Source organism: Penicillium malachiteum (genome assembly GCF_028827825.1).
Source record: "Penicillium malachiteum strain IBT 17515 chromosome Unknown utg000001l:1.0-8184562.0:1.0-8186909.0, whole genome shotgun sequence".
Classification (NCBI taxonomy): Eukaryota; Fungi; Ascomycota; class Eurotiomycetes; order Eurotiales; family Aspergillaceae; genus Penicillium; species Penicillium malachiteum.
Genome location: NW_026643094.1, coordinates 5,304,417 through 5,325,870, shown reverse-complemented (window position 1 = coordinate 5,325,870; position 21,454 = coordinate 5,304,417). Strand labels below are relative to the sequence as shown.

General features: G+C 46.9%; 9 protein-coding genes across 9 annotated transcripts; 4 read left to right on the top strand and 5 right to left on the bottom strand.

The window, feature by feature from the left end:
- Window positions 1–221: 221 nt before the first annotated feature.
- Window positions 222–608, top strand: N7483_001996 (uncharacterized protein; the record flags this gene model as incomplete). The annotated part of the gene is made up of 1 exon (XM_057085433.1): window positions 222–608. The coding sequence occupies one exon, from the start codon at window positions 222–224 to the stop codon at window positions 606–608; it is 387 nt and encodes a 128-aa protein (XP_056951582.1).
- Window positions 609–974: 366 nt separating this feature from the next.
- On the bottom strand, window positions 975–1,733 carry N7483_001995 (protein kinase; the record flags this gene model as incomplete). Its single annotated transcript, XM_057085432.1, is given in 3 exon segments — window positions 975–1,184; window positions 1,202–1,390; window positions 1,446–1,733. The coding sequence occupies 3 exon segments, from the start codon at window positions 1,731–1,733 to the stop codon at window positions 975–977; spliced, it is 687 nt and encodes a 228-aa protein (XP_056951581.1).
- Window positions 1,734–1,781: 48 nt separating this feature from the next.
- N7483_001994 (uncharacterized protein) lies at window positions 1,782–2,650 on the bottom strand (the record flags this gene model as incomplete). Its single annotated transcript, XM_057085431.1, is given in 5 exon segments — window positions 1,782–2,032; window positions 2,095–2,216; window positions 2,227–2,405; window positions 2,433–2,466; window positions 2,583–2,650. The coding sequence occupies 5 exon segments, from the start codon at window positions 2,648–2,650 to the stop codon at window positions 1,782–1,784; spliced, it is 654 nt and encodes a 217-aa protein (XP_056951580.1).
- Window positions 2,651–3,285: 635 nt separating this feature from the next.
- On the top strand, window positions 3,286–3,837 carry N7483_001993 (uncharacterized protein; the record flags this gene model as incomplete). The annotated part of the gene is made up of 1 exon (XM_057085430.1): window positions 3,286–3,837. The coding sequence occupies one exon, from the start codon at window positions 3,286–3,288 to the stop codon at window positions 3,835–3,837; it is 552 nt and encodes a 183-aa protein (XP_056951579.1).
- Window positions 3,838–7,718: 3,881 nt separating this feature from the next.
- Window positions 7,719–9,068, top strand: N7483_001992 (uncharacterized protein; the record flags this gene model as incomplete). The annotated part of the gene is made up of 1 exon (XM_057085429.1): window positions 7,719–9,068. The coding sequence occupies one exon, from the start codon at window positions 7,719–7,721 to the stop codon at window positions 9,066–9,068; it is 1,350 nt and encodes a 449-aa protein (XP_056951578.1).
- Window positions 9,069–9,539: 471 nt separating this feature from the next.
- On the bottom strand, window positions 9,540–10,901 carry N7483_001991 (uncharacterized protein; the record flags this gene model as incomplete). Its single annotated transcript, XM_057085428.1, has 2 exons — window positions 9,540–10,573; window positions 10,655–10,901. The coding sequence occupies 2 exons, from the start codon at window positions 10,899–10,901 to the stop codon at window positions 9,540–9,542; spliced, it is 1,281 nt and encodes a 426-aa protein (XP_056951577.1).
- A 1,862-nt stretch (window positions 10,902–12,763) lies between these two features.
- N7483_001990 (Serine/threonine-protein kinase) lies at window positions 12,764–13,021 on the bottom strand (the record flags this gene model as incomplete). The annotated part of the gene is made up of 1 exon (XM_057085427.1): window positions 12,764–13,021. One exon carries the CDS (start codon window positions 13,019–13,021, stop codon window positions 12,764–12,766), a length of 258 nt encoding a protein of 85 aa, XP_056951576.1.
- A 1,090-nt stretch (window positions 13,022–14,111) lies between these two features.
- Window positions 14,112–15,884, bottom strand: schA (serine/threonine protein kinase SCH9; the record flags this gene model as incomplete). The annotated part of the gene is given in 4 exon segments (XM_057085426.1): window positions 14,112–14,143; window positions 14,158–14,204; window positions 14,276–15,358; window positions 15,832–15,884. The coding sequence occupies 4 exon segments, from the start codon at window positions 15,882–15,884 to the stop codon at window positions 14,112–14,114; spliced, it is 1,215 nt and encodes a 404-aa protein (XP_056951575.1).
- Window positions 15,885–18,949: 3,065 nt separating this feature from the next.
- On the top strand, window positions 18,950–20,926 carry N7483_001988 (chromatin structure-remodeling complex subunit RSC7; the record flags this gene model as incomplete). Its single annotated transcript, XM_057085425.1, has 4 exons — window positions 18,950–19,052; window positions 19,170–20,283; window positions 20,348–20,688; window positions 20,805–20,926. The coding sequence occupies 4 exons, from the start codon at window positions 18,950–18,952 to the stop codon at window positions 20,924–20,926; spliced, it is 1,680 nt and encodes a 559-aa protein (XP_056951574.1).
- Window positions 20,927–21,454: the final 528 nt, after the last annotated feature.

Below are 21,454 nucleotides of genomic sequence, written 5' to 3'. Positions count from 1 at the left end.
TATTGATCAAGGAAATGGATGGCAAGAGTTGTGGTTTATCACACCAGATTCGAGGATGCTCGGCTTTGACAATGAGAGAATTTTTGCGAAAGGTCGCCAGCTGCGATGGTCTCAACCAGGAAATTGGAACACTCTCCTCTCGTGGCGTGATGGGATTAACTCTGGGGCTTCCGTAACTAGTTATCTATCGGTCTACTGAGCCTGACTCCCCAGGCTCTATCATGAACAAGCATACTCGCCAGTTCTCCAAGCAGGAATTTGATATCGAAAATCCAGCAGACCCCAGAGAAGATAGCGCCTTGATGTCCGGAAACGAAGACACCAAGGAATTACTGGTGGTTGTCAAACGTGGTGCCGGAGCTCATACAAGGGAACAGGCTAGGATGTTCAAAGACCTTGATCACTGGACATATGATGCCTCTTGGGAAGAGATCCGTCACTTGTGCTCTAATTTCGCATATGAAGAAGCGCAATGGAGAGAAGTTACCAGCACGACCAAGCCCTCCGCAATATCCTTTCCGCATACCCCCAAGATCTGGGGTCCTTCAGGCATGAAGCTGCTCCCCTACCGCTCCTACAGCAATATGTTTGACGGATGGCTAGTTTGAAATCTAGCCAATTAAAAATGATGGACCTACGTCAACAAGGCTCAGTCTCTATCCTGATAGTTCAATTCCAGGTTACACTTGAACAAAATCCATTCAAGTCTGATAAGACTTCTCGAGAAGAATCATCAATAGGATAAAGCAGGAAACTGGGATGACATCTAGCATCTTAGTGTCAATTCCCAACTCCGAGTTATAGACTTTCTGCTAAGCTAATTTGCCTACAATGTCTGCATGATCAAAGTCCGTACAATTCACCTTCCGGTTATGAGAGTGTTCTTGAAGGCCAACTTTTGACATATACCGGACATGGAATACTGGTTTCATTAGCAACTTGATTCAATGTGTTGTTCCAAAGCGCCATGTCGGCTATCTGAATGCTTTCATCTGCGGAAGCCAGGGATGGGAAAGTAGGTCCTCTGCCGTGCTCCGGTCTTCGGGTTTCCAACGTAGAATTTGAGAACAAAAGTCGACAAATTCCGGTATGCCGTTATCATCATCAATTTCCCGCACTATTGACAGTAGGTCTTTTCTCTTGATAAGCTCAGGAAATTTGAATTGTCCTATCGAGCAGATTAACTATGTTTACTGAAGACCCAGCTACCAGATAGCATACCTTGGGCGTCAAAATAATTTGATGCTTTCTTTCCCTGGCTGAGAAGCTCAGGTGGAGGAGGTCCCAAGAGAGAAATAATTTGGCCTAGATAAGCTTTGTCTGCAGAGACTGGGCGGTCCAGGTCCTGTGGCATGTCAAAGGCGCTATGACCATAAAATAGATCCCAAAGCTGATGGACAATTAGTGACCATCAATATCATGCTTGTAGTAACAGAGTTCTTCACCATGACTCCCAGATTCCAAATGTCCACGCTGTAGCTCCACTCACATCCGAGACAAACTTCCGGCGCCCGATATTCATCTGGCTGGATGGGGTGACTGTTAGGGGCTTCATCACCTCGAACGGCAAGTCCAAAATCAGTAATTACTGATCTACCCAATTCGTTCGGAGAGAGTGCCCAGTAATTTCGGGAAAGGTATATATCCCGATGATATAGATGCTTCCGTGGAGACGGATTGTCCATTTCGTCCTGAGCCACCGATTCTAGGATAGAAGGGTTGCGCAGGGACATTAAGATGTTGTCAGATTTGAGATCTTGTTTTTGTTCAATGTGAATAATTTAAGAATTAGATCCGTTGGAGTGTTTGATACCTGTGTGAACAACATGACATTCGTTGTGTAGATACCGTAGTCCCTTCAATATGAGTTTGGATACTGGTTTCAAGCCATCGAGAGGGATGATGTTCCCTTGAAAGCGACGCTTCAGCATCCAAAGTGGTTCACACAGTACATCAAAGACCATGCAATTATGGGTGCCATTCGGGCTGGCAACATAAAATGAGTCTAAGAATGTGGTGACAAAGTTGCGACCTATATGCTGAGAGTTTAGTTTTGTTACTTGCTCATGAATTCATAGCTCTCTCTCCGCGGACTCTGAAGATGGATAGCTGTTCGCATCAACTTGAACTTTGATGGCCACATATCGGGGCGGGAGCCACCGCCACCTACAGCATAGCAGACAGTGAGACAGAAATTGGTTATCTTATCGGATATTCTTCACATACTGGTAAAGATCGCGTGCTAGCCATACTGTTGAGCTTGTGCCCCAGCCTATTTTGGCAGCAATCTGGTATCGGCTGTTGAATATCTCATAGAGCCGCACGGGGTAAAAATGCTGAGGATTATAATTGGGCGTACGCTCTTCCTCAACTAAATGAGCCGCAGGGAGTACCTTTCCTGGGAACTAGGGGGGGGCTTGCAGGGAACCGACCGAAGAATACTTCTCAGGTACATGGTCAAAGCACCTGAGAGAGTTGAGTAAGTCAGGAATTGCCCGGGTGTTGACTTTTGTTGGTCATTTCGAACGTTCGAAAGCAGGAGCAGGAGATGGATGCACGGACCACCGCGAGACTATACACACGGACCGTTCTCCGAATCCGTAATCAATGCGATTGTACTTTGGAAGTCAATCTTGGATAGATCTGGCATTTTGATGGATGACTTCGGGACATCGATGGAATGTACATCTAAATAAGAGCGTGCTCGCTAAGATGGTTGGAGTTAACTCGGATTTTCATGGTCGATTGCACAGAAATTAAGAGAAACCAAATCGTGGTTGTGGCACTCGTGAGTGGGCATATATTGGTCCTCTAGATAGACGTCAACTTGTGGTCGGGTCTGAATGGAACTATTGTGATCTGGGCTTGTGGCACTAGCATATGTGAAGTGATTTGGAGCTCAGTATCTGGCCTGCCAGAAATTATATCGATTGGCCTAAAATACTGGTATTGAGGTGGGACCGTGGGAGTACGGAGTACTCCGTACAAGTCAGCATAGATACTAGTAGTCGACAAGAAGTTCCGAGTCAATAAAATCCTGTGCTTTCGATAAGACGTCCCACTTCAAAAACTAGGAATGTGACACCCCACATCGATAGTAAAATGTTGTTATGATGATCATCGTATGATCAACCTCGGCCCGGCGCCATTCTTCATTCAAGACGAACACGGCTCTCGAGCTCCGAGGTTTTCTTATTCACAACCTTACAGCTACAAATAATTCCTTCTCCGAACTACAAAAGAACATTTTATGAAAAAGCGACCAAGATCACTCCGTTCCTTCAAATGGCAGAATTTATCCCTAGCCCTCCCTTGGCCGCGAAACCAGGGTCATTCCCACCCACGGAAAGCGTTCCAGTCGCTCCACCCCTTTGGACCCTCAAAGCCAAAGCTTGGACTTTTCTCTACTCTGATGTCGACCAGGAAAGCGAGTACCTACCCCAAAACCCAAACAACACACCCGATATTCTGCAAGATGTCCTTCCTCTAGGCTCTTATCACCCACTTGAGAGCCTTCACACCGAAGCTCTGCAGAAGCTGCCTGGGGGTGAGCCGCAATACCGTCGTGGATGGCTCAAGGGCATCACTATCATTCGATATGAGGATTCGGATGTCGGTCCATATGACGAACTCATTCTTGTCCCGGGAAAAGCTGTGAATCCGCATACAGGCAAGGCAAATATGAGAATAAGTACGATATTCGTCTCGACGGATGCAAGTGTTTGGAATGGAAGAAGAAATTGGAGTTCGTGCCCACCTTTCCCGCTCCCGCTCCCGCCCGCCCCGCTCCGCTGTCCCCACATGCAGGCATCCCTGAGCGGAAAGTCATCAGACTAAGAGTTTTCTAGATATCCCCAAGCATCGGGCAATCTTTAAATTTACACCGAGTGGGAATTCAAACTCGGATCTTGAGTTGAGAGTGCATTACCCCGAAGACTCACCTGCTCCGTTAGATCCAACAGTGCCGTTTTTTACAGCACGGCTAAAGAGCTCCACTATCAAGCTGCCATTACCAAAGCTAGCGGCGATACCTGTCGTTCAGCCCCCATTGGCCAAGTCAATATCGCCGCTGATTGAAGATACGGTGATAGCGACCGATGATCCACAGAACGGACGAGAAAACCCGTGGTTGGCGACAAAGCCATCGTTCAAGGGCTCGTGGGGGCTGGCATATGCTGATAAGCTAGAAGACGGGTTAAAGTGGCATGGTGATGGGATCGGGTTTCCCAAAGTGAAGCTTTGGTCGGTTGGGGCTTCTTTTGAGGGAAATATTGGTTTTAGAGTACCGACCGTGGCTAGCTGAGTATCTACGGGTTATGGATGCAAGGAATCCCCCCTATGTAAGAAGCGGGGTATTGTGAATGATCTTTAGCTTACCATGGATCTTTCCAAAAATCAGTTTTCAATAACAAGAGAAATTTGAGCTATGAAATGTCTGAAGTCTTGCATCATACGCTCTTCCCCGCCCCAAATAAGCAACACTGCCGTCTCCCAGTCTCATAAATTGGAGTATAAGATTAAAGTCTCAAGATTTGCACTGTCCAATACATCCCTCAAATATTTCAATCCAATCCTATCTTCTTTTATATCTTTTCTGTCTCTCTCTCCCTAGTCGGTCTCTCCTATCTCTCTCTCTTTTCTCCCTCTCTTTCTCGCCGCACCCTTTACACAAAGAATCATGCGACCCTTTCCCACGCGTAGTGCACTGAGGGCAGGTATCTAGTGTCAAATAGCAACAAATCATGATTAGTCTAGCTGAACCCAATGAAGCTGTATAAAATGACAGGAGACTGCATCCGTATATTATGGGGTATTCCCGACACTTACGGTAGCGGCACCATCGCGATATTCTAGTGTCGTAGACTTGCTGGGGGTTGTTGCATAGCCTTCCGTCACACTTTTTCTCGCCGGTCATTGTTCAGTTGGTTATTATTGGCAATCTTATAGCAGAGAATAGGATGATAGGATAGAGAATTCGTTGGAGTGCGAGGTCACAAGAAACAAGAAATGGCAAAGGTCTCTGTCGCATTTTGTAGTTCGGCTTCGGGTTTGTCATGAGGGATCATGCATAGTACAAAGTAGCGGATAATGCGGCATTTCTTATATCGACTCGTTACTATGTTTGGCCCCTAGCATGGTCAGCTATTATTTACACGGAGGGGTGCGTGCTGAATAAGGGCACCAATCCATCGCGTTTCAGCACGCTCAGCTTTGGGAGGGTCAGTGCGTCTGCACTAGCCAGTAAGCTGGGGAGCTGCTCACTTAGCTTCAAGATTGTCACTCTGAAACTTACCCTGTATCTATCTACTCATCATCTTGTTCTGTTCTTTAAGATACCGCCGTCACCCTAGGTGCCCCGGGCTGCGGACCACTATTCCAGCTGGAGACATCGACCGCCTGAGAAGTCTCAAATCACTCTGCGACGTTTGCTTCTGGCATAGTCCAAATCCCACTCGTCCAACGTCTTTGCTTGAACTGTACCTTGGTTTGCATTAGTGACGAGCTTCCCTATACACGAAGAAACATGATCAACAAGCACCTGGAGATCAGTCTTGCATGTGCTTTATCTGAATGCATTCAAACGTCTATTGTCCCCTTTGTGGAATCATCCTGCTCCAAGATCCTTGCCAATATCATAGACATCTTTCATCATCCTCACAGGCTCCGTGTCATCCTTGGTATGCCGACGTCCGAGGAATACACTCCTCTCATTCTTCGGGCGCTGTGACCCCCACAGGACTGGGGTTCATTCGCCACGGTAACATACTTTATGCACCAGCTGAGAGCAAATCGTCCTATATCGGCAAATTTATCAAGGATCTAGAAGAATTCGAAATCTGTGAATCTTCACGTGATTCCCGCCGTTGGTGCTTTGCTTTTCATAACTCATGCTGGAATTTATTTTCCCTCAGGATAAGTCTTGGGCAGAGTGAAAAGACTCGAACGGAGACAGACATTGCCAAATGTCTGTTTCAAATACTTGACTGTATCCCCTGTACCTCTGAATCGATATTTCAATTCGGACATGACTACGGAGGCGCGACGCAGATGCACAAAGTGACTGAACCACCAAGTGACATGGACTTGAGTTCATATTTCTACGTTGACCCTTATGGGATTCCCTCCAATGCAGAAGTTGAGGCAGCTGGAATTCCATTCCGCAGGCCACAGGCATATTCAGATCGAACTACAAGCGACGACCTCTCCAGCCAGTTTGACACCATTTACCTCACTTCTTCATCGCATAATCAAACAACTCCATCCTATCCGGGTCAGAGTACGACAAAAGGATCTCAGAGAACATTGGAAAGTTCGATCACCCATATATTTCATAAGCTTTCTCCGGAATTGACATATGAAATCCTGTCATATTTGCCCTTTGACCAGGTGCTAAAACTACGCCTGGTATGTCGGTATTTTGCATTTTGGTGTCATATCAAGCGGCTTCCACAGTCATACTGGCGGAGTAGGTTCTGCATTGGTCAGGAGGCGGACTTTATTTTACCGAACCTCTCAAAGATTCAAAACTGGGCTCAACTTTTTTTCGGAACCAGATTCTATCTACGAGATGGGAACCTGGCCATGATTAATCGAAAGAGAATTAGAAGCCTGATCGAACCAATTGCAGAGCTTCTAGGTCTGGACATTGTTTTGAATACAGATACTGGGCCGCATGGCTCTATCAAATTCCCCATTCAAGACACGGAAGACATATTGAGGCTTTCAGATAGTACCACACACGACTCATCTGTCTTTGTGAAGATGGATTCATTATTTTCGGGCCAAATACAATCACATACAGTTGCCAGTGGCCCGTTAGAGGAAGGATGCCGCATAATTCACCATCGAGCACATTTATTCAACCTTTCGCATTCCCTCAACACTTCTCAAATTGGTATTTCGTTCATACAACTCGGCTCACAGGTCTTCATATCTGGGATAGACATATTTCCATGGCCAGAGCACAATAAAACCAATCGTGGTATTGGCTACCAGATCCCAGCTTCTGAAAGACGATTAAAAATACAGTGCACCTCCAACTTGCAGAACATCTGTGTCGCCTTCTGCTCAGAGGGACTTACAGGTATCAAATTCAAGTTTGAAGACTCAAGCTCAACAGCTTGTTTTGGTGATATCGAAAGTGGAGGGATCGCATTTGGCAGTTTGCTTATTCCGCATACGGCTTGGCCGTATCTTATCGCTGGTTTGGATAACTACAAGATTGTTTCACTTGGGATCGGACGGCAAACAGACTTTTCCACGGATGTCAGGTTTGACGGTACGAACGGTCATTCAATGTCCAACATCGATACGCAATCTGTCCCGTCTCTCTTGTGGACACCAGGTATTCCAAAGCAAAAGGGTTTGAAGTATAGCGATATCCTACCTTCCCAGCCTTTCAAAACCTTTGAACCCTTGCTCAACATTGACTTTGGGGGACCTCAAGGCATTCGTCTTGAAGCCTCAACAAGAATCACATGCCACATGACATTTATAACTTACCCACTGATTGGAATCGAATTCTTCTATGCAGATAGAGGCTCACTATTGTACGGCTCGGGAGGTGGCTGTGAGATATCTTTCTTTCTCAACGGACCCGCCGGAGAGCGTATCCATCGGTTTGAAGTGGGGATTGTTGACGCTCGTGAGAAAAATACGTCTCTAGGGGGGTTCCAGGTTAATTTCCCACAATTGAGAATCACTGGCCCCTATAATGTATGCTAACCGATGTCAAGATTTTTACGAATTACGGCAGAGCCGCTAGTTTCATCCCTCTTCAATACAGAATCCATCAATCACTCAAATCACTACCAATACCACCACCTGGACATTCCACCACTGGCTTTACTGCAGCCGAGAGGGGAAATTGGAATAGATCAAGCAGTTTCAATCATCCCCTGCAAGACCTTAGCGATGGCTTTTCCAGAATCGGTATTCAGTCTCAGCCATGCGGCGACACACTGGCACCAACTGAGACCCCAAATTACGACTCTGGAATAGTCTCTGATGATCAGCTCCGAGATGATGAGACTTTTGCCCATTTGATCAGAATACCGGGAGACAATGTCTACCAGACCTATGCATCACTCAAGAATGTCCACAGAATCAAGGCTTCGATAGGTGTCCAAGGGCGATCAAGATCTCCTCGCTGTATAACTGGTCTTAAAATCGAATACTTTGATAATCGGTCCCCGAGTGTAGTAGGTCAATGGATGGATGAGATGGAACTTTTGCTGGAGCTTTCATCTGACGAGACTGTGCGGTCTTTGAGTATCTGGCTGACTTCTTTTGATTTCTCGCACGATTCTCAACCACCGTTCAGAATGTGTCGAGTCACAGCTATCCATATCGAAACTACATTATCTCGTGAGGTCACATTCCGTGCTCCCTCTGGTAACTCAAAGTTCAATGGGCAAGAGTTCAATCGATACCTGGGTGGTTTTGGGGAAGAGCTTACTGCTATTTCTTGGGTTTTTGATGGGAGGTGTGACCGGGTTCGAGCAATTATTTCCATCCATCGGCCTCTGATCATACTTCCGGCATATTCTGTACCCTTCTACCATAGCCAAAGGCTTTATTTCTTTGTGCCTGACAGCAGTGGTTGTGTGCAACCAGCTGTCGCAATCCAGGTTTTCTGGCGAGGCAGTTCTATTATTGGAATCGCGTTCGTCTACCCTTCAGGACAAGTAGTAAGAGCTGGAGAAAGTGAGACTGCGTCTCAAGAAACATTTACCTTCCCATCGGATTCAAGAGTCGTTAGCCTGTCTTTTCTCCACGGCAAGGGCACAATCAGAGGAATCAAATTTGAAATGGAATCAGATGGTCAACAAGCGATCCCCTGTATAGAGACTTCTGCTAATCCTACTGATAAATCTGCTAGTGCCGACACCATTGAATGGGAAAAGAGTACAATTTGGTGCAAAAATGCCGGATACATGGAAAGTTATGAGCGACGTGCACCTGGCACTGCCCATGTCTATAAGCCTCCGCCTGAGTCGGAATTGGTTGGCATTTTTGTGGGCTGTCTGTTATTTTCTCATTGCGGGGGAGTCTATGAGCGTGAATAAGGCCGGTAAACCTAGGCTTCCACCGGAAGAGATTGTGTATTTGGGCTTTGAGTGATTTTTTCGGCATTGTGTACGATCTCAGAGTGATTAAGAACCTTGGAAATAAGTTAATTCTAGCTTCTGGGTTCCACAAATTCACTTCTTTTGATTCCCCGAGTGACTTGTCCTTGCGGCCCTACCCTTTGGCCGTTCTGTCCCTTCAACTGAATACATTTTAGCAGGTGTCCTTTCACAAGCGGAGCAAACTGCAATACCACATAGTCACGTATGTGCGAGTAGTACTTGAGTTAGATTTCAGCCAATCATTGAAAATGGGCATCTGGATGTGGAATCCATGATAAGTCTCTCTAAATCTAGGAGACGCCCTACTTACACATGTACTTAGTATGTAAGTAGGCAGGCTCATGTGTATAAGCTTCGCGCATTTCACTAGCCACGTATGCTCCAGGGCTGCAAGTTTGTATGAGCTGCTTAATACTCATCAATTCTGTCACGTAGGCTCCGAGGGTTCTCTACCTCGGCAGTGATATCGTCAATCCATGCAAGTATATACCGGGCAATAAACTCATTGTCGCAATTGTGCACTGCAGTATCAAAATCTCTTTGACGCTGGCTTTTATGAAAAATATCCTCCCATTCCGGCGCCAGTATTCTCATCCTATCAATAAACACCTCGCGGAGGAGAGTGAGCTCATACTCCAAAAGATGTTCCCAGTAAAGATCGGAGGGTTCTGTCTCAGTCTCAAGTTTGTATCGCCCTATATCAGGCTCTAGACGTTGTGGTCGACCTTTTGGTCGACCTTTCAATAATGCAGGATAATAGCAGGCACTCCGCAAAGGAAGCACCGAGACACATTCCCAGTCTAAAACGGCGGTCAACTCTCCGCTGTCTTGGACAAGGATATTCCGGCTAGAGAGATCATCGTGAAATAGAATTGAGACCTCTGGGTCATCTCTACCCGGTGGAAAGACAGACGGAAGCAGTCCTTTCAGTTTTTCAATAATATCCAGGGTTCTCGTAGCATCATCTGCATCGGCTTCATCGTCACTGTCGAGATCTCCGGATGGTAAATTATCCAATATCAACTGATTGTCTTTCTCACTTGGAGAAAGACGCGATATGATCCAGTCTCTACTTGAACCAAACCGACCCCGATCAACGTCCTGGAGGATACGCGACCCCCCAAAAAAGTCCATAGAAACAATCCGGCCCACATCTAGCAAATCGTCGGGAATTTTCTCCTTCTCAGATAGTGATAAACTTTTGGGGTATACTGGATTTCCCACAGGCCAAATCTTTTCAGCTAATTTGGAATCAAGGGTAGATTTTACCCCATAGATATTCCCAATTCCCCAGAATTTGTTCTGGAAAAGGCAGTGGGCGTATGACGCAAGCTCTCCAACCAGGTATTCCTTTCTATCAAATGATGGAGAACGCCATATCTCTTTCAAGGGCTTCCCAGGGATTTTGGTCATGAAAATCCATTCAAATCCCACAGGGTTTTCTCAGGAAGGTTGATAAGTGATAACTCGGGGAACCGGGATATTTGTCGCGCGGGATATCCAATCCAGAGTTGATATTTCACTCATAGTTTTGCAGTAAGGATCAACGGGCAACGAAATTCGCATAATGAAGACCTCGTTGTCTATTACCACATCATAGACTTTGTTAAAGGCGCCCTGGGCCAGAAAATTCACCGTACTTGACGGCTTCAGCAACTGGACTGTCCGCTTGATGGCTTCAGGATTGGGCTCCACAGTCCACCGAGGCTCCAGACTAAAGGTCTTTTGAACCCAAGCAAGACCCCGAATTTGCTCTTCCATCAAGGCCATGCTTGCGGCAGTGCGAGTTAAGATTCTGCTTTTTTAATTTCCAACTTGTGGGGTAAGCCAGGTGTTCGTGGATGTAGCTCTTGAAGCACGCAAGGGAGCTCCGAGTCCCCAAAGACATGTCGATATCTCGCCGGGACAACTATATTCCCCGGTGTAATAGGTCGATGTATTCAGATTAACACCGGCGCCTGAGAAGTAAATTATCGGTATTCTGGGACCCGAAACTTTGAAAATCTATTCAAAGACTTGATTCTTCGAAATACATAGACTTCATAGTAAATAGAAAAAGTACTCAAAAAAAAGCTCCAGGTGGGGGTTGCACCCACGACCTTAGGATGTTCTTAATAGAAGCTTTTCGTGGGTTAGTCAAAAAAACACTAATTTCAGTGAATTCAGTGTCACTTACTCATACGCTCTGCCATTGAGCTACAGGAGCACAGTGTATCTCGACTTTTTAATTCGAGCTATATGACCCTGGGAACCAAACGAGTAGAGCAAAGTTCATAACTATATCGATAGGGTAAACACGAAGAACATTTGAATCATATAAGTAATCCCAAGGTCAGTGTTCGCATGTGATTTTCTAGGTACCATATACTAATAGCACACATCTGGACTACTTCAGAGTGAACAGGCGTTCGAGTTTCCAGTAGAGATCTGAGGGTTCTTCATTCACCTCAACTGTATACCGGTCCAAATCAGGCTCTGTAGTATGTACGTCGTGGTCGCCTTTCAAGTAAGTCAGGGTAATACCTAGGTAGTAGGCATTCCGTATTGGAGCCTGAAGTGCTGAAACATTCCCAGTTCAAAACAGCAGCCAGATCTCAACGATATAGGTACAACCTGGTTTGACTCATAACAGTCAATATTTCTGCAGTGATGTCAGTGAGATCTGAAGTTCCGTGTGATAAACGCAAGGGAACCTTGGAAGTACAAGATGCAAGTGCCAAACACATGTTAAGATAGGTACCAGTTGACAGATCCAGATCCATGACCCACTTGGAAGATTGGAAGTATTACGTTGAGAATGCGAATTTGATAAATATATCGATTTCCTGCATAGGAATCATACCATGCTGCATAGATCCGAAAAAATGAAAATCGAATCATGAATGTTCGTATCAACCTAACCGCCATGCGCCATGCTGTCCTACTCCTTCTGAACGCCACGATGAAATGGACATGGATATCCCGCGCAAGTGGATGCTAGTATTGACCTCTGTGAAGCTTGCAATCAAACTTGACCGCAATGAAAAGAGTGCATTGCACAAGAGGTCCTATCGTCATATTCAGGAAGTTAGAGAAAGAAAGAGAGAATTTGACTTGATGGAGGATGATTGAGAAATTTAGTATGAGAAGCGCTAGGCACGAAACCCGAATACAATCCATAATAAACAAGGGGAATTGTTCCAGGGAAGTTAAAGAAAAAGAAATTCAGGCATGGTCCCTTCCTTCGTCCCTCTCCACTCCGGTATCAGTGTACATGAGTGTTGAGAAAGTCATAAATCAGAGGACCCCGATTCCATGATATGCAGGCCTCCCTGGGAAGGGGTAGATTCCCCGGGGAGGCGGGGGTATGTAGCTGACAACAGCCGAAACACAAGATCAATGAGGCAGAAGACAACATGTGAGGACCCCTCCTCAAACCAAACGCAGTAACAAGTGAAGGAGAAAAAAACCCTAAGAGGTGGGAAACCACCCATGGAGCGACCCGGCAAGAAAAAAAAAGAACATGGCATAAGAAAGGGACAATGAACTGATTTCGTTAAAACCAGAAATGCACCTGTAAAGCAAGTACAGAACAAGATCAAGACTCCATGATCATGCAATGTGAGACAAAACTAAGGGAAAACGTAGTCACATCAAAAGTTCTCATCAACATTAAAAATCCCAGAATCGGTGCCCTCGGATACCTTGTGAGCGCCACTCATACGTTGATCCGTTGAGTTGGTCAGTCGGTGGCCGCGATGCCACGAATCTTCGGCAAGAAGGGTATCATCTTCCATGTCTTCCTCACTCGGCTCAATCTTAACATGGTGGTCAATAGAGCTCTCATTCACGAATGTAAAGCCCTTGAAGTTAGCCTGCATGCCAGGCGAAAGCGGTGTACCCGCAGGCATGAACCCGTTAGCCAGCGCCGCGGCACGGTCGTTCAAGGACATGTTGTTCTCAAGGGCGTTGGTGAATTCGGGATCGAAGTTTGAGGTATCCAGGTCGGACTTAAGTTTGGGCTTGAATGGAGGGATAACCTGCTTCTTGCAAAGCACGTCCCAGTCGACATCATGGAAGAATGGGTGAGCCTTCAGCTCGGCTGCATCACCATTGGCACCCAGACGGTGCTTGGGGTTGCGGTTAAGCAGACCCTTGACGAAATTCCTGCCCTCGGTGCTGAGTGCGTCACGCGGGAATCGCACCTTGCCGAATGCGATGTTCTTGTACATCTGCTGGGTATCCTCCGCGTAGAAGGGGCTCCATCCACAGCACATCTCGAAAACCAAGACACCCAGAGACCAGAAATCAACCATCTTGGTGTAGCCTTGTTCATCCAGCAAGACTTCAGGAGCCAGATACTCGGTGGTTCCGCAGAAGGTGTTGGTGGTATCGTTTTGGGTAAGGTTGGCCTTGGATAATCCGAAGTCACAGAGCGCAATATGTCCATTGGCATCAAGCAAGATATTCTCAGGCTTGAGGTCGCGGTACACAATGTCGTAATCATGCAGATGCTGTAGGGCCAGAATGAGTTCAGCGATGTAGAACTTGGCTCGTGCCTCCTGGAAGCGGCCCTCGCGCTGCAGATGCCAGAACAATTCGCCGCCCGACATGTAGTCAGTCACCAGGTAGAGATCGGTCGGAGTCTGGAACGAGAATTTAAGGCCCACGATGAAGGGGGATGAGGCCATTGCGGTGCGCACCAAGATGTTGCGCTCTCCCAGTGTGTGGACGACTTCCTTCTTCTGGATGATAACCTTCTTCGAAAGAACTTTCATGGCATAGACACGCTCAGTATCCTTCTTCTTCACCTGGTAGACCTGACCGAATGTTCCCTTGCCAATCAGCTTGAGGATCTGAAAATCGTTCGGGCCAACCTGCTTGCGCTCAGTCATTTCAAAAGTCATCGTCAGATAAATTTCGCCGGACACTTGGTTATCCCCAGCTCCACGAGCCACCAAGGGGAACCAGCCCTCTAGCCGACTGTGGTCTTCCTTAAGGTTAATTCCCAGTCGAACGTGGCCGAGGAAAGCCTCTTGGTTGTGACGATCATAAACGGTAACATCGACTTCGGATTGGTCGCCGAGAACATCACTATTAATGAGAGGGTTAGCAAATCAAGTCAAGAGAGGACAGGCACTCTTAGAGATTGTGAGAGGACATACAAGACGGCGGAGTGATCCCAGTTGGGGTCTGTGACAGGCGCTTTCCCCTTATTGTCGAGTCCCTCCAGGGAGCTGTTGTGACTGCTCTGACGACTCTTCATTGGAATCGCCATTGGACGACCAGCCTCGGCATCGGATTCGATCTGACGTCGCTTCTGCTCCTCTTCTTCCTCACCATCCTTGGTACCCTTGGAGATGTACTCATTCCATTCAAAAACGCACACACAGTAAGGATCCACACTCGGACGCAAACCACGACCTTCGGAGATCTTAACTGTAAGTTTACCCTTCAGTGGGGCGACGGGAGGACCATTCTGGGGCGAAGGCTGGCGGGGAAAAGCCTGGTCGAGTTTCATGGTGATTTCATCGGTCGAGCTCTCCCGCGATTCCACCTTCTCGGCGGGGGCCGAAGTTACGGACTTCTTATCATCCTCGTTCGACAAAGCGCGGGGGGTCAGGGGTGGAGTATTCTTCAAGCGCACCACATCGGGTGCGTTTCCAGTCAGCTTGGCAAGATTCTCGCAAGATTTGGATGTATGCGGTTTCTCGTGGTCGAGCAAAGGTACTTCGGTAAGGGGACACGCATCTGATGCAGGAGAGAGAGATGGGTTGGAGAAATGGGAGGCAAGCACGGGATCGTCAGAGACGCTAGACACTGGGAGGGAAGTTTGACGACGGGAAGGTGTTTCATGGGTAGGAGTGAGATATTTTTTCAAGGTGTTGAAGATCGACCCCGCAGTCTTGTCTGGACTCGAACTGAGATCCATTTCATCCGACTGCAAAAGGGAATGGGGAGGTGTAGGCAAATTCGCCTCGATCTTCTCCATCCCCTCCTCTCTAGCCAACACGACAAAGGATTCGGAAGAACTGTCCAGCCCTGGATGTTCGGACGAGGATTTCGCAAGGCACGGCCATAACCGCTGAAGACTCAATTTATCACCGGAGAAGGAACCAACCTGAAAGTAGTTGTGCATGATGGAGGGCAGACGCTTGTCCGCGGGATCCGGTTGAGGAGTCGAAATGCCAGTAGGAGTTGAGCCGTTGGAGCCGATCTGATCAGGATTCTCGTCTTCAGGTGTGGCACTGAAAGAGCAGTTCTGTTAGTATGTTCTTTTTGGATCATGATTGGCGATATCGGATATTTAAGTCAAGCTGGTGATGGGGGGGGTTTAATCTCGATGGTGGGGGGTAAAGTGCAGTGCGACCGGGTTGATCATGCAGATATAGCGGGAGAACTCCGGTAAAGCAGAAATGACCATTCAGGGAAAAGAAACACAAAAAGAACGGATCGGGAGGTCTGTATTTTTTTGTTTTCTTTTTTTTCTTTCGGGGGAGAACATCTGCGCCTCTCCATAGTTTGTCTCACATTGGAGACCAGGATGTAGGCACTCGAAATGCGGGAGGGGCAAAAAACCCTCGAAACCACCCAGTATAGATAAACGAGGGTTTTTTTGTTCTTTATTCAGGGAAAACCAAGTGAAACCATCCAAAAAAAACCCAGTGAAGATCTGGACCTCTCGAATAACAGAATAGAAACAAGAATCATGATGACTCACCTTGGAAGCTTCAAGTCTGCCTCGTGCAACTCGGTTCCGTTCTGCGCAGCCATTGTGTTTCCATCCAGCGCGCCCTTCTGAGAAAACCAGTAAAATCCGAAGAATCAAGAAGATCAAAATGAAGTTGTAAGAAATCAGGGAGTAAGAGTGTGGGGAAGAAAGAAATAAGAGGGTTGAAGAGATGAAGAAAAAGAAAAGAAAGTTTGTGACGGTGATGAGCTAAGGGAGATTGCGGGATGATGAACCGGGATCGGCTTCGGGTCTTCACTCGGTAGCACTTGAATGCCCCAAAACTTGAAGTATTAAGGACATGAGGGTGAAAGGGTAGAGTGAAGAAAGAAAAAAGAGTTAAGTGAATGAAAGTAAAGGACAAACATTCACTTTCAAATCTTTGGTGATCATATATGAGATCATTTCTCTCAGTGAATAGATTTCTCTTGAGGGTCCAAGTTCCTACTGTACTCCGTTATGTACTTAATTTGTATATAAGAGTAAAATAAATAAATAAAATTAATAGAATTAATTCCTTTAATTCCTTTAATTGAATTATCTAACCCCACTTGGTTGGAATGAGAGATTCCTACAGTATATACCCCAAAGTCCCTGGGTTTGACGTAGGGCATCATCTGGATTAATTTAGAACCAGCATTTCAATCTCTATTCTCTCATAAACATCACTCTCTGCTATTTTATTTTATTTTATATTATTCTCTATCATTTTATATTCTATCCACCCTCTAATTCTATTCCATTTCCCCAGTACTCTTTGTACAGAAATCCGGAGTAATACCGAGTCAGAGGCAAATCTCGGGCATCCAATGAACTCGAAGGCGAAACCATGTGGAGAATCACCCAAGCGGCTTGATCCGTGAATGGCCGATACTCAATAACGGGCATTTTGTCTTCAATAGTGTACCTAAATCATCTATAGAACTATATTCGACCCTTGGAACTATACACTGCACCCCCAAATGTCAGTGTTTACCCCCCCTCAACCACCCTCAATATTGACATATCCCTCACTAGCCTAAACATTCGAACTTCGTGACTAGGTATAATGACACGATCGACATGACATGTGTTGACTTCGGGCATTTTCGCTTTGCGCCTTTTTTTAGCCCTGGCTATGGCGCTTGAGTTCTAATCGCATGGTCTCCGCCATCTCCGCTGCATATGGGTGGGGTACATTCTTAGGATCGGAGTACATGCCTCCTATATGTTCTAGGAGGTACTTCCATAATGTACTCTGTAAAAGAAACCACTTTTTTCGACTCTCACTTACTTGATAAGGTAAATATTCCCAGAGAAACAAATCACGGAATCCTCTCTGTACAATCCAAATCGAGGCCGATCGGCAACTCCTAAGATCGCGATCGTGCAGCTTTCAGCTTTGAATATGGCCCGACCCAGCTCCCTCCCGGTCCTCCCCTTGCATCGACATACCATTGGATAACAGAGAAGCAACCAGGACGTGAGCGGGCAGAAACAGACCAAAGGCCGAAAGCTCCTACCACTAGGTCGTACTTATCCCTAACCCTCCACTGAAGGATCCCCACCAGCTGCGTCATAGGGCGTCCGCTATCCGAGTCCTGAGTCCTTGCCTTTTTTTTTTTTTCGGTATAGATGGTTTGATGGATTAAAAAGCCGGAGGTATGAGCGCACACAGCCTATGATGGTGTATATGATCAAGCTGTAAAAATAACATTTGAAAGTTGAACTCAAGCTACACTCAGGCTGTCCCAAGCTCCTCTGTGTATGACCTTGAATTCCCTAGTTGAATTGCGGGATGATGAGGGCGGGGAGGATCTGCATCCCCCCCCCCTCACCTTGCTTTTCCCTCAAACAAATAAGCGCGGTACTGGAAAACACCTCCTATAGGGATGAGTTCATGAAGGGGGTATTCCTGGCATATACTACTTATCCTTGTCCTGTTATTGATTGATAAACCTTGTGATGATCAGTATTATACTATGTACACCTAGGCACATTGTATAACTCGGATTTATTCTCTCGGAGTACTCCATACAGTAATGCGATACATCTCTATACTTTTCTCCATATTTTCATATTCCCCCCCCCCCCCCCCCCAGCTCCCCCAAACTGCACGGTCTGACGGGTATTTTCTCCATACTACCATGTCGATCTAATTTGTAGGTCATCTGCAAGCTGCGGTGAAGCTGTGCCACGATCTGCAGCCATGCAGCCGACTCGCCGTCCTGCGACCTGTTCCGCATGATCAGTGCATAAGAAGCATTTATTAAGATATTCTGGAACAATGGTCACAGAGCCTGCATGGTCAATGGTGGCTAAAGTCAATCAAAGGGTGAAACTTGAAATAAAGTGGAAAATCCAGATGTCCCTTTATCACCGTTATTGGTGTCTGTTCATCAATGCATGTGTAGCATTCGTATGTACTGAATACTCTCATTGATGGCTAGCTCGTATAGGTCCAAGCCCAAGTGGAGAGAAACCTCTGCAGTTCTGCCTTAAAAGCAGGTTTCGTGTCAAAAGTTGAAAGATTAGAAATCTTACAAAGCTACATACATGTGATATTATCACTCCTCATAATAGCAGTAAATACCTCATCGGGTACCTCATCGGGGAAATGGGGAGCACACGGGTGCTAATTAGCCGTAAAAGGCAGCTGTTCACTATTTTGGACTGTCATCGGAAAAGAACGGTGAACAACCTGACCCGGTGAGCATTTAGGGCGCATGAGCTCATGGTATACTCTGGGCTGCTTACAAGAGATGAAATATTCAAAGGGAATAGCATTCTCGACACGAAAATGATAAGTGGGCAATGAAAGGTCTAGAATGCTGAAGAAAACAACATAAAAATGGGGGATTGGTGAATCAGAATGTGTTGTGATAGAGTGTGACAGAAGGATGGCAAAAGGATCAGCATATGATGTCATTTTTTATTTCAGTGAGGGGAAGGTCCCAAAATGGCCATATAGGGTTTAGGGCCAAAATTGCCTGAGGGCTGAGGCTCTAAGGTGGCTTAGGTGCCTGAGGCTGAAATTGAAGTATATACATCACGTGAGGCTATTCACTCCATATCACGTGGGTTCGGAAGTCGGAAAATGGCTAATCCGCATATAGCAAAACAGCTTCAGATGTCTTTGATGTCTGTCTCTCTCTATAGCGTCAAATCTAATATCCTTGTGGCCATGCCTCGAAAGTTGAGGGCTGCCGCGCAAGCGGCTGCCAAGTCAATGCGTACGTGACCCCTCACTTTCTTCCCCTCCTCCAATTCCTCCCCCCACCTTCTTTTCCACAGCTACCCTTGTTCGGAGTTCCTTGGACGCGTCGCAATTACTGACCCTCGAACCTCAGGTAATGCGCCGCAAATCCCTGACATTTCTGATGACGAAATGGTAGATGCGCCTCCGTCTCAACCATCGTCTCCAATTCCAGACTACAACGACTCACCCGAGAACGACCCGGACGTGGAACCAGAGGCAATCAGCGACGCTGAACCTGACGCCGACGCCAATGCCGCCACTCCTGGGGATTCCAAGACTGACGAAGCAGGTGCAGCCACGACTCCAGCCCCGGAGGATTCTGTACTGTTGGAAGCCGGAGACGGTTCACCCTCTTTTAATGGCGGGCGTCAGTCAGCCATTCCGCGCAAACGTCGTATCGGCCGTCCCCCCAAAAACCGTCCCCCAGACTGGGACGCGAGCGGACCTGATACTCCGAATCGCGTTTCTACTCCTGTAAAGCGTCGTCGAGGTCGTCCTGCCGCCAGTGGAGGCCGTTGGGCGCGTAACCGGGGCCCGTCTCATTTGACTCAGGTACCCGTTGACAAAGAAGGAAACATGATGGATGTAATCAACGACGAAGTCTCTCTCCCCCCTAACCCTCAAGGTGTCACCAAAGTCGATGACAACGGTCATTTGCTCGAAGGGCGCGAATACCGAGTTCGTACATTTACCATTCAAAACCGCGGTGACCGACTCTACATGTTGTCGACGGAACCAGCTCGATGCATTGGTTTCCGTGACTCTTACCTTTTCTTCCAAAAGCACAAGATGCTTTACAAAATTATCATTGATGACGATGCGAAGCGTGACTTGATTGAACGAGACATCATCCCCCACTCCTACAAAGGTCGAGCTATTGGTGTTGTGACCGCGCGCTCTGTTTTCCGTGAGTTCGGTGCCAAGATTGTCGTCGGCGGCAAGAAGATTCTCGATGACTACGATGAGGATGTTGCTCATGAGCGAGGCGACGTGGAGGGCGAATTGGCTGTTCCCGAGGATAAGCTTCCTGGCCCAGGAGAAGAGTACAACCGAAACCAATATGTTGCTTGGCACGGTGCCAGCAGTGTCTACCATACGGGTGCTCCTTCGGTCCCAATGGTTGGTGGAAAGCCCGCTGATCCCAAAAAGCGTCGTGTGCCAATTACGGATGAGAATTGGAAAATTGACCATGCTCGCGCTGCAACGTAAGACGAAAATTCAATCCGATATCAAAACCACATAAGACTTATATACTGACCATTGATACAGTTCATTCAACTCTCGCTTGAGTCAAATGCGGAAGACCAACATGGGAGGCGTGTATGAGGTCCACACCAATGTCATGCAATATCCTCAGATTACGCAGCCTACTCACGTCCGCTACGAACATGTCCCACCACCCTCCATCGACCCACGAGAGAATCTGATGGGCGGCCTCTCCTCTCTGAACCTCGCACCCGGTCCCTCCACGACCGAGGATGCAGGTTCATCCTCGACCATTCCTTCCGACACGACCTCACCTCCCATCTTCCCGCCCGTCCCCAAGTCCGTTTCGGACAACTATATGGTCCAGGACATCATTTTCGAGGCCCCTCCATACTCAAACATGGGTATTCCAGGTCCAGCTGGGGACTTGGCCGCTTATCCCCGCCCTAACGGGCTTACCAGCTTCGGGGCTTCCCACCCCGAATTCATGACCCCAGAGGTCCTGGCCTCCCTTCCCCAGACAGCAAGAAGGCCCTCGAAGAGGCCCAAGCTGCTGAGTTGGAGTGGAAGCAGCGCTGGTCCACTGAAGCAGAGGACGGCGCACGGTCGGAGATGGTCAAGAGTTTTGCGTGGTACCCTTAAGCTGAACTCTCAGTTCTGCTTGGTTGAGTGAAGACGATTTACCCCGTTTGCCACTTACTTGACGACCTCCCTTCACGGATTTATGGCGGTGTTTTTTTCTTTCTTTTTTTCAATTCCTATTTCTCTTATTTTTACTTCCTATTCTCACTTCTTATCTTCCCTTTTTATTCATCTTCGGATGAGCTTCTCTCGCGATCTGTTTGTTTATTTGTTGTATTTTCTATTTTGTTTTCTTTGTCATGGCGTACTCGGTTTAGCATGGGTATGGGGGTTATGGCGGGTTTAAGCCATGGTGTTTTATTCCTTTTTTCTCTTAGTTTTTTTTTCTACCTCCACTAGGGAGGTAGCTTCTGCTCCATAATGGAGAAAATTTTCATTCATTAAACTCCAAATATCCTATTAAACACTCCATGATGGATACTGAAAGGAATCGGAGAACTGCCGGATGTTGAAAGATATGAGTCCCAATACTAAACTCATTAGTTCAGGTACTCCAGTTACATAATAGACAAAAGGCACTGAAGATAG